At 48.2% G+C, this 10520-nt stretch overlaps 1 protein-coding gene across 1 annotated transcript in view; it reads left to right on the forward strand.

Moving 5' to 3' along the window:
- LOC135820799 (uncharacterized) overlaps nt 1–10520 on the forward strand; it is a 32106-nt gene that overhangs the window by 418 nt on the left and 21168 nt on the right. Inside the window, exons 2-5 of the mRNA XM_065333843.1 lie at nt 3493–3660; nt 5599–5727; nt 6815–6987; nt 7384–7516. Coding sequence (XP_065189915.1) covers nt 3493–3660; nt 5599–5727; nt 6815–6987; nt 7384–7516 — 603 coding nt within the window. The remainder of the gene's footprint in view (nt 1–3492; nt 3661–5598; nt 5728–6814; nt 6988–7383; nt 7517–10520) is intronic.

A 10520-nucleotide genomic window follows, 5' to 3' on the forward strand; every position in this document is an offset into this window, starting at 1 on the left:
GGATTCCTTTAGAGTGCAGTTTGTATCTAAGCCATCTATATATGGGCACAATTCCTGAGGTAGTTTTAGTCAGATTTTGAATGTGAAATTCAAATTTTGGCTGAAAGTGCTAGATTACAGAAAAAAGCTTTAATAGACATCCTTAGCAAAAGTACGATAACGCTAACTTTTACGGTACTCACTCCCAGCCGTGACAAAAGACGTTATCGGATAACGGAAAAACGTAACAGAGCTCAAAATAACGGGCCGACGTTCGTTATGGTACTTGGTCCGCGTCAGCGATATTGTCGCTTATCTTTCAGCTTTGTTTATATGTCGCCAAAGTTCACTTGGCAGCCCATTTCATCCCAATTTTTGGTTAGTAAGTTAGTTTACTAGTACCTGAAAGGTCTAGCTACAGTTCGAGTGGATTTCGAGAGCGACGGGTGGGTGATTCTGATTGATACAGCGCCGCATCAAAATAGATTATCTTGTTACGCTGTGCAGGCAAGAGCAGCGCAAGCCACAAGAAAGTAATCGGCTACTCGGAATCAGCTCCATTTTGCTGAACGGCCGAGATCGCTCACCTCAGGGATCGCTTGTCAAGCTGAGATCTCAGCTCCCTTACCTCCAACTCAACGCTCGGAGTATCCAGCGCATCGTGGAGATTTGCAAGTACTGTACGCGTCGTCGTCGTCGTTCAAAATAAAATCTTGCAAAGAACGGCGTCTGATTTGAATCACACAGGCTGTCGTACTGCCCACGCGAAGTCCTATAGAGAAGGAGACCATCACGATCGACTTCTGTTTAGATAATAGCCAGGCAGCGGAGAGGTAGAGAGATGAGCTTGCAAAAGCAAGATAGTCGGTCCCGAGCAAAAATATTTGTCACCAGCGTCGAGAGCAGCGACGAGGAGGACCGAAAAAAGTAGGAACCCTTCCTTGGACAATAAATTCCTTACAGCTAGTTGTCATTCTATACCTTACCGTCCATCGTACCAAGTTTTATCACTTCAAGTGCACGCGTTCATGTCCAAAGTCTAAGTTCAAATTGTCGAAAGATAAGCGACAATATTGCTGACGCGGACCAAGTAATTCTGCAAAAAATGCAAAAACTCGCATTGTTTTGTAACTGGCGGGAGATAAAAAGCACGTGCAGATCGCGATGAGCGTCGAGATTGCTTCCTCTTGTGACATTTTAGCTTTTTTGGCGAGTTTTGCCTTTCAGTTGACAATGTCTGCGTCCTCTGCTTCGTGCCTTTCACCCTCTATCCCATCTGGGAAACAAAGGACCAGTTCCACGGCACTCCTGAGGAAGAAATTCATCGGCCTCTCCCACACGTGCTGGAGCTGGAGAACCCTTACAGTATTCGGTGCTGCGTTTAGGAAAGGTTTTCCAAGGACCTGGGAACAGCGAAAACTCATTTTCGCTGTGCTTTTGCTATTCCAGAGTAAAAGACCTCGCCAAGTTATTCTTTCGGAACGACAGCAAACTAATCCCTGGACCCTGGTTCAAAATTTTGAATTTCCCGCATTTGTTTCCACGAAAATTCATATCGCCATGGTTGTCACGACTACTTCCTCTCAACTATAACGTACATTGTGCTGAGGGAAAAGTCAGCTTGAACGATCCGAAGTACGGAAAGATTTGCGTTTACGTTAGCGTTTTTAGCTAAGGATATCTAATGATAGCTTGCATGGCCCTCGTCCTATCGGTAGGACCTACCAGTAGGACCATCATACACAGACATGCTGCACGGCCTCTGTTCTAGCATAGACCTTAACCCTTTGGTGCCTGACTGAATTTTAGATTTTTCGTAGTTTTGGCTCAATTTTTTGGAAAGCCTATATCTCCGCAACCGTTTAGATGATGTAGCGACAAAAGTATGTATTCTGAATGGCAATACACAGCAAGATCCGATTTTTGAATTTTCAAGTCAGAAAAATCTACAATAGGGTCAGGGTACTGCGCTGGTCCAAGAACATCTTGGTCGCCAACACAACTCAGCACGCCGAATCCACTACCTCGTCCACGGCCTCCGCCACAGCCTCCGCCACACGCGCCACGCACGCCACAATCAGCTGTTCGATCAGCTGGCTGAGCTCGACCAGCGCAGCGAGCAATTCCTCCGCGCAGCGCGAGCGGAGCACGTCCACGAACTGGCTGCGCTTGCCCTCGCCCTACAGCTTCTTGAAGCTCATCGTCGGAAATTTTGTCCTCATCTGAAGAGCTGCTGTTCTCAAGAATTTCACCGAAAACCAAATCATCGTTTAGTCGGTCTTCCTCAACTGATGACGGCAGGTTTCCGTCAGAGAAAGGAGCGTCAGATTATTCACCATCGTCGTCTTCTGATTCTTCTTCTACAGGGGCATCATCGGCCTCCAGCTCTTCAAGCAACTCAAGCGCTCCTGCAGCATCCATGACGGAGGTCAGCTGTAGTAGCCATGAACTGTACTAGTCGAAAACGAAGCGAAACAGCAACGTTTTGTTCATGTTGCGGGACGCGTGCGTAGGCTGCCACGCTCGATTGACTTCCGCTGATCTGCGCGATCGTCGTTGATCACGACTCGACTTTTTCAAATGCAACCCCCCTACTTTCTCTATTGCTATCTACAGGCCAGCTACTGAAGGGTCTCTGTACAAAAAATCAGGCACCTGCGATGTACGAGACTGGCTCTGTGCTCGATTTTAGTATGCACTGTCGGCATAGGTCAAAATCGACCTACCGGCACCTAAGGGTTAAACTTGACCCTAAACTGTTGCCAAGGGGCTAATGAAGGCGTCCACAAATTTTAGACGTGATCGTACAGAGCATACTACAGTATTCCATGACAATAGCCCATGGTAACCATGGAAACGAAGTATGGAATCTTGCATTCCACAACCATGGCAGGCTGAGAAAAACATTAGGACCTCACCACGATCGATGTGCCATGGTCAAAATTCACTTTGGACAGAGTTTCTAGCGCTCCGACAGGAGCATGTGCGGCCATTTTGACAAGTGATAAAATTGCACATCTGCAATGCTCTGGACATAGTCTTGCATTTTGCGCCATTACTTTGCCTTATATAGACCTCACTTCAACAATTGTTTCAATAAAATTCTCAACCACAAGCCCTTTTGCAGTTCGATTTCTTAGGTCCTACCGGTAGGATGGCATGCAAGCTATCATTTTAAACCGAAATTGCTCAAGTTTGGCGCCTGTCACGCTTCGACTACTCTTCAATTGTATCTCATATTCTCTTTATCTGTCACTGTTTTTTTCTCTGTGTCTATCTATCTCTCCATCTATCACTGTTTATCTGTCCGTCTGTCTGTCTGCCTGTCGATCTCTCTCTCTCTCTCTCTCTCTCTCTCTCTCTCTCTCTCTCTCTCTCTCTCTCTCTCTCTCTCTCTCTCTCTCTCTCTCTCCTCTCCTCTCCTCTCCTCTCCTCTCCTCTCCTCTCCTCTCCTCTCCTCTCTCTCCTCTCCTCTCTCTCCTCTCTCTCCCTCCCTCTCCTTGCCGCTCACAGATATAGACGAATGCCGGAGTTCCAATATATCCAGTACCGCTGCCGTACCTGCTGTTGGTGTATGTGATGCTGATAATTCGGTGTGTACAAACACGAGAGGAAGCTACAAGTGTTCCTGTCAGCCCGGCTTTACTGGCACAGGACAAACGGAAACCGGCGGGTGCATCGGTGAGTCTAATCCCTCGACCCTATCTACCGTGCACAAACTTAGCCAGGTTTACCATCAATAAGACTTAGTATTCGCATCTGCTGCTACTGGTCCAATGCCACTTCAGGTTGAATTACATGTACATGTACATCTCATTTTGAGCTGAATCTGGTCAAGATCAGACTCAAACAAACCCCATGCCTCACTTATATATTGTTAGGTGCCTCCTCCCGTACAATCTTACCTACAACCTTTTCTAAGCTGGCCGGCCTGCATGCACCTGTTGTACCTGCGCCTGCACGTGTTATCTCTTCGTCGTAGCTGCTGCTGTATTTGTGTCTCTGTGTGTACATGTACATGTGGCTGCACGTGTTGTCTCTTCGTCGTAGCTGCTGCTGTATTTGTGTCTCTGTGCTGCTGACCCGTACATGCTGCTTTGTTGCCGATCCGTACATGCTGCTGCGCTGCTTTGTTGTTGACACGTGCACCTTTTTGTGCTGAGTACACCACCTTTTGTGCTGACGAGGGCACCAATTTCTGATATCAGGTTTTCCTTCTGCCATGTCAGTCGTGAGATGTCAGACGTTCGTTGTCAGAGTCAGTTGTCCGACGTTCGTCGTCAGTTGTCCGACGGTCGTCGTCAGTTGTTAGACATTCGTTGTCAGAGTCAGACGTTCGTTGTCAGTGTTGGTTCTTCTTTATGAGTTCCCCAGTCGCCTACTGAAATGAAGTAGAAGAAAAGCTCTCTAACAATTTGTACTGGTCCTTTGTTGTGTGGCGTGGCGAGGAGCGTAGAGGCAGTTCGTTCACGATTTCAAACCCGTGACGACACACCCAACAAGAAACTATGTTGGATGTTTCACAACAACAGACGGACGGAGCGAATCGGACTCGAGGCAAGGTCTTCAGTACAAGTCGTCAGAGAGAGATTGTTGCAGAGAGAGAGAGAGAGAGAGAGAGAGAGAGAGAGAGAGAGAGAGAGAGAGAGAGAGAGAGAGAGAGAGAGAGATTATTGAAGAGAGCGAGATTATTGGAGAGAGAGAGAGAGCTCGACTGAGAAACAGCGCAATATAAAGGGCCTGGGTAGCTATGGCAAACATGCGCGCGCAAGTAGCTACCCAGGCCAACGGAACGAAAGGCGAGTATGACGTAGTACGGGTGCATGCAGGCCGGCCAGCTTAGGAAAGTTTGTAGGTAAGATTGTACAGGAGGAGGCACCTAACAATATGGATTTATTGTAGGCGAGTAAGAGGTGTATGACTCGGCCGCCCCTACACTAGACTCTCTTATGTTTGTTTTCTTTCCGTTTCTCTGACCCGCGGCTTTTCACACACTCTCTCTTTCTCTCTCCATTCTTTCTCTTATTCTGTCTCTTTTTCTCCTATCTTTTTCTCCTCTGTCTCTCCTCTGTCTCTGTCTCTCTGTCTCTCTCTCTCTGGCTCTCTCTCTCTGGCTCTCTCTCTCTCTCTGTGTCTCTCTCTGTGTGTCTCTCTGTGTGTCTCTCTCTCTGTGTCTCTCGCTGTCTCTCTCTCTCTGTGTCTCTCGCTGTCTCTCTCTCTCTCTCTCTCTCTCTCTCTCTCTCTCTCTCTCTCTCTCTCTCTCTCTCTCTCTCTCTCTCTCTCTCTCTCTCTCTCTCTCTCTCTCTCTCTCTTGTGTCACTCACTCTCACCTTTTCTCTCTCCTTGTTTCTCTCTATCAGTCTCTGTCTGTCTCTCTATCAGTCTCTGTCTGTCTCTCTATCTCCATCTGTCTGTTCCTCTCTCTCTCTCTCTCTCTCTCTCTCTCTCTCTCTCTCTCTCTCTCTCTCTCTCTCTCTCTCTCTCTCTCTCTCTCTCTCTCTCTCTCTCTCTCTCTCTCTCTTGTGTCACTCACTCTCACCTTTTCTCTCTCCTTGTTTCTCTTCCACCCCTACACCTGTTTCAATCTATTGTTTTTTTAATTGTTTTTCTTTGTCCCAGAGATGAATGCGTGTGTGGTGCACGCAAACCCTTGCAGTCAGGCTGCGCGCTGCTTGACCGCACCCAGGACTGGCCCTGTGTGTCAGTGTCCCGACGGGCAACCAGAGACGCACGACAAGAACTGCCACAGTAGGTCTATACATCATGGCTGCAACACCTAATGGATAGGTTTTTTGTTGTTGTATTTTTAACCCTTTCAGTGCTAATGACGAGATATCTCGCTCTGTAAAGTGTGCCTGAACGGCGGATGATGAGATATCTTGCTCCACAGCCCACGCAATAGTACAAAGTGCATATATCACTGTACAAACTGTCGTAACACAACGGCCGCCGATTTTCACAAACGATATACCGTTGGAAAGGTATTGAGCTCAGCTTTCCAGTGATATAAAGGTCTTTGCGATAGGACTAGATTTGAGTGAGCTATGACGAATAGCATCGCAAAAAAAAAATCAAAAATACGCTTTCTGGCCAAACGTTTTGTTCGTGACTCGCTTCTTTTTAGGGGATTTCCCTTTGCTACAGCGCATGCGTGTGGGGCATCAAAAAAAGCGCTTGGATCTCAGCTTTGCAGCGCAGTTTGAATCGGAGAAGTTTGGTTTAGTTTGAGAGAGATGGCGAACGAAAATGTATCATGAAGTTGTTTAGCGATTATGAGACATGCAAGGGCTTCTTCTAGGGCACATAGAAGTGACGCTGCCATGCCTATGGAGCTGAGAACTGCCAGAGAGTCTCCGCTTGGCTCAGGCCTTTCCAACAAGCCATTGATCGTGGAAATCCATCAATAAATGCAAACATGGCGAAATATTTTGCTCGGCGACGTGCATGCAGGATCTGAAATGCAAGCAAGTGCGCTGAAAGCTTAGCCGGCAGGGGGAAACTAGGCCAGCAGTGAAAGGGTTAAGCAATCGGCAAGGAGACAGCAATTTTAAAATCGCAACAAGGAGGACGAGCTGAAATGACATTGGACTACTTGCAACATTTCATTGTCTCTTCAGCTCATCCTCCTTGTTGCGACAGGCGCGTAACCCGCATAGGGCACGGGGACACGTGCACCCCCCCCCTCCTAACAATTTCGACCTTCATAAAATGGCCATGTTGACATGCACCAGCCATGCTACATGTACCAAGCGGCCGTGCACCCCCTTAAGATTAAAAGGGGGCCCGCTACGCCCCTGTGCAATATTAAAATTTCTTTGTTGTGTTTTGCATGCAGCGCTTGCTACCCTGGATCACTTTTCACCGGCCAAGACAACCCTAGACATACCGCAGGGTAGACGTCTGTTCACCATGAACTGTACGTTTGTGGGAACCCTGCTCGGCAACGTCAAGTGGACCGGACCGAACGGCCTGGTGACCAACTCTGAGACCTACGCCATGAACACCTCGGTAAGCGAACATTGCGCCGGCCTTTGTCATAAAAGTTGTATTTCTCGCCGGCCGAGCGCAGCGAGATTGGCACATCTGGCTGCAGCCAACTACCCTTCAGCTTGGGTGCTGTTGTTATTGCTGTTTATGAAAACAGACTCACAGACGTCCGTGGGGTGAAAACGAATTTCTTTCGTGACAAAAAAACTCAAAAAGCTCCGGTTTCGTCTTTATCGCATTTTGAATTTGAGCCCTTTGCATGATCTCAGTCAGGTAGCTGTATATATTTTGATGCATGTGAACAGCTCAAAGTTTGGCCTCTTCCTAGGTTTTAGTCTCCAATGAAAAGCTTGCCCTGATTTCTTGCTCCCAAGCCGTATACTTTTCTATCTTTCATTTTTCATGACGTTTGTTCAGACATTTGGCACGTTGGCAACCGGTGTCCTCACCATTATCAACATCACCAACGCTGTCAACGGAGAGTATCGCTGCAAGGCAACCACGTCTCGTGGCGTCACCGAGGCAGTGCGCATCGTCAAAGTTACCACAGGTTAGTACATGACTGTGTGGGCGTTGCGCCACACCCAGTGTACACGGAACTCAGAATGTGCAGCTTCTGACGTTTTCCTGCATGGGTGTCTGTCGCGGCAAAATTCGGGGACTGCATCATATTCGGTGTAGATCTGAGGCGAGAAATGGCGTAGTGCGTGCAACTGAAAGAGACGTGCTTGAATCCTGCTTGTACACACTACATCATCACTAAAAAATAATGATGTTTTCCCGGAATTTCGCCGTGACGGCAACCCACCAGCGCTGCACACTCTGGGTGTCATGACTCACCACCACCATCCATGTGATTTGGCTTGTACTTCTTCCAGCAGTTCATCTTGGGGGTTGTCAACGAGTAGTAGGGTACCCGTGCTACCCGTAATTTGATCGGGTAGCAGGGTTTCTATGGAGTGCAAGTGCGCACTCACAGTACAAACTGTGTAAAAAAAAACCCGATAGGGTGCCCGTGCTACCCGGATGAAAATAGCTGAACCTGTTACGCGACCAAAGCCCTACCCGCTGCAGCCCTAGTTCAGCTCATCACAACTAAAGGGTGGGTAAGAACCGGACAGGATCGATAGTTAGTTACTGTAAAAGCCATTATTCTAACGAGCCGCATATATAACGATTTCCCAAACTTTGACTACTTCCTCCGTATACAAAAACTTCGTGACTTTTTTTTGAAAGCTGCGCACAGCTCTGGAATTGTTCCGTTTGACTCGGAATAACACTTGTGGCATTGTCTAACCTGTTTATAAGCTATACACAAAGAAAAAAGCAACTCAGACGAATGAGATTGAGTTTTTTCAGAGTCTTCGTCGCTCATGTCATTGTCACCTGATGACGCCGACTCCGCATCGCCAACAGTCGCTGCTTCCGCTCGCATTTCGTTCAGATTCTTGTCACCTGCAGTGATGATCCGACGCTGGACTTTGGCTACGTCCTCTTCATCTCTAGGGCTGTGTACGAATCGGTGTCGACTATATTCAGTTGTTCCAACCCGCGACCTCCATTATGCCGTGAAACGAGTCGTAGAAGCACATCCACACGCTTCGCATTTTCTCGCCAGGATAATCCTCCCAAGCATTCTACAATGGCTTCGAGGAGGCCCGTGCGATTCCCCTTGGCGACAAAGGAGACGTCTGACTGGAGAGAGGCGAAGAAAGCCAGGCCATAAACATTCTGATCCTGAGTCTGCGCTGGTTGCACGACGACTGAAATGTTTCATCTTGCCGTGCGAGCGAAACAAATCTATGTTCTCACGCTGCGTAGATCTATGGGGCCACGCACCGCAAGTACGAGCCTGGCCAGTTTCAGGGCAGCGAGTGCCGCGTGACTCCGTGTTCCAGCCACGAGCTACACTTCGTCCCTGTGTCAGTTTCGAGCAAGTAAGTGTTACTTGGTCCGCGTCAGCGATATTGTCGCTTATCTTTCAGCTTTGTTTATAATGTCGCCAATGCTCACTTGGCAGCCCATTTCATCCCAATTTTGGTTAGCAAGTTAGTTAACTACAGGGACTAATTTACTTCCAAAAAATTGCGTAGCAGTAATTGCTACACACCCCGGCGTTTGCATAGCAGCGCAACAATTTTGCATAGCAGTTTTTTTTCCGTCGACAATGCCATCAACATGGAACTTGAAATCCGAACAAGTACATCATTATCATGGTTAAAAGAAGGAGAAAAGGAAGAAGAAGAAGACTCTAGAGAAATGCGGGTCTTACAACGGATTGATGAATAGAACACAAGTCGAAAACGCTGCTGCATAATAGATTGATCTTTGACGGGAAGGAAGTTACTAACTTCTGAAGAAGTGAAGGCTCAGTTATGCACCGTGGACGCTGTGAGGAACTAAACTAGCCATGTCCAGTGAACGAAGGTAAGGCTTAAACTGCATGCTGAGATAATTCCACGCTGAGATAATTCTGTAATGACTGACTGTTACTGAGACTCTGTGTGCTTTCTCTTGTAGGGCTGCACATCTGGGCGGCGAGGGGTGCTGAAGAAGCGCTCCACTGCCTTCGACACATCATATCGACTTGGTTCGGGACCTTCAATGGCGATCCGCATCAAGTGGTCCAGGGTTGACTCCTTCAGGTTGCATCGCCAGTCGGTTTTGATCCTGCGCATTGCGCTGAAGCCACGCTCTACGACTGCATTGCTTACAGGAAAGAGCAACAGAATCTGGACGAGAAGCCACAGGTTGGGATACACATCCTGGTGCTTGAAGAGGACCACCCAGACATCACTGCTGCTGAGCTGCCTGCATGTTGCCTTCCAGAAGGACTTGAATGCGTCCCACTCGGTAACCAGGCTCTCTTTATCAGCGCCGTCTAAGACTTGTTCAAAGTGATCGTACACAGCAGTGAGGGTGTCGACGCCATACTGGTCTAGGTCTGCTTCCTCGCCAGGCCAGGTTGATGTATTGAGTATGCCTACACCCTTGAAGGCTGCCTGAGTCTCCAGATCTCGAAATCTGTTGTCAAGGCACTGCTGGACTGCGCCGGCATATGCCGGGCGGGAGCGCTCTAACTCGTTCACACTGCCTCGAGTGACACCACTAAGTTTTATTCCTTTGAACAAAACTCCTTCATTGGCATCGCTGCTGTCCAAGTACTCCTCGATATCTGCAAGAAGACTATGGAGCGGTGTCAGGTCAGGACATTCATCATTTCGGATGCGATCAACCATTGTGCGACACGCAGATAAACTGGAGACCGCAAACTGCAGATCAACAGAGCTACACTGCAGATTGGTCGAAAGAGCACCCAGAGGAGTGAGCATGGCGTCGAAAACAAGCAGGTTAGACACAAACTTGAAGCTAGTGAGCTGCCGTAGATAGCCCCTGAATCTGGCACTGTCAGCTGAATTCGCCTCTGCGAGGGACTGGAAGTGACCAACAAGCACAGGGTAGCAGTTGAGCAACACTTTCACAGCCCTCTTCTTGTGCTGCAGCCATCGGGTGCCGTGGGCTTTCTCAGGCTTGGTCACTTGCTCATCCATTTC

Source organism: Sycon ciliatum, chromosome 7, assembly GCF_964019385.1.
Source record: "Sycon ciliatum chromosome 7, ocSycCili1.1, whole genome shotgun sequence".
In the NCBI taxonomy this organism is placed as follows: Eukaryota; Metazoa; Porifera; class Calcarea; order Leucosolenida; family Sycettidae; genus Sycon; species Sycon ciliatum.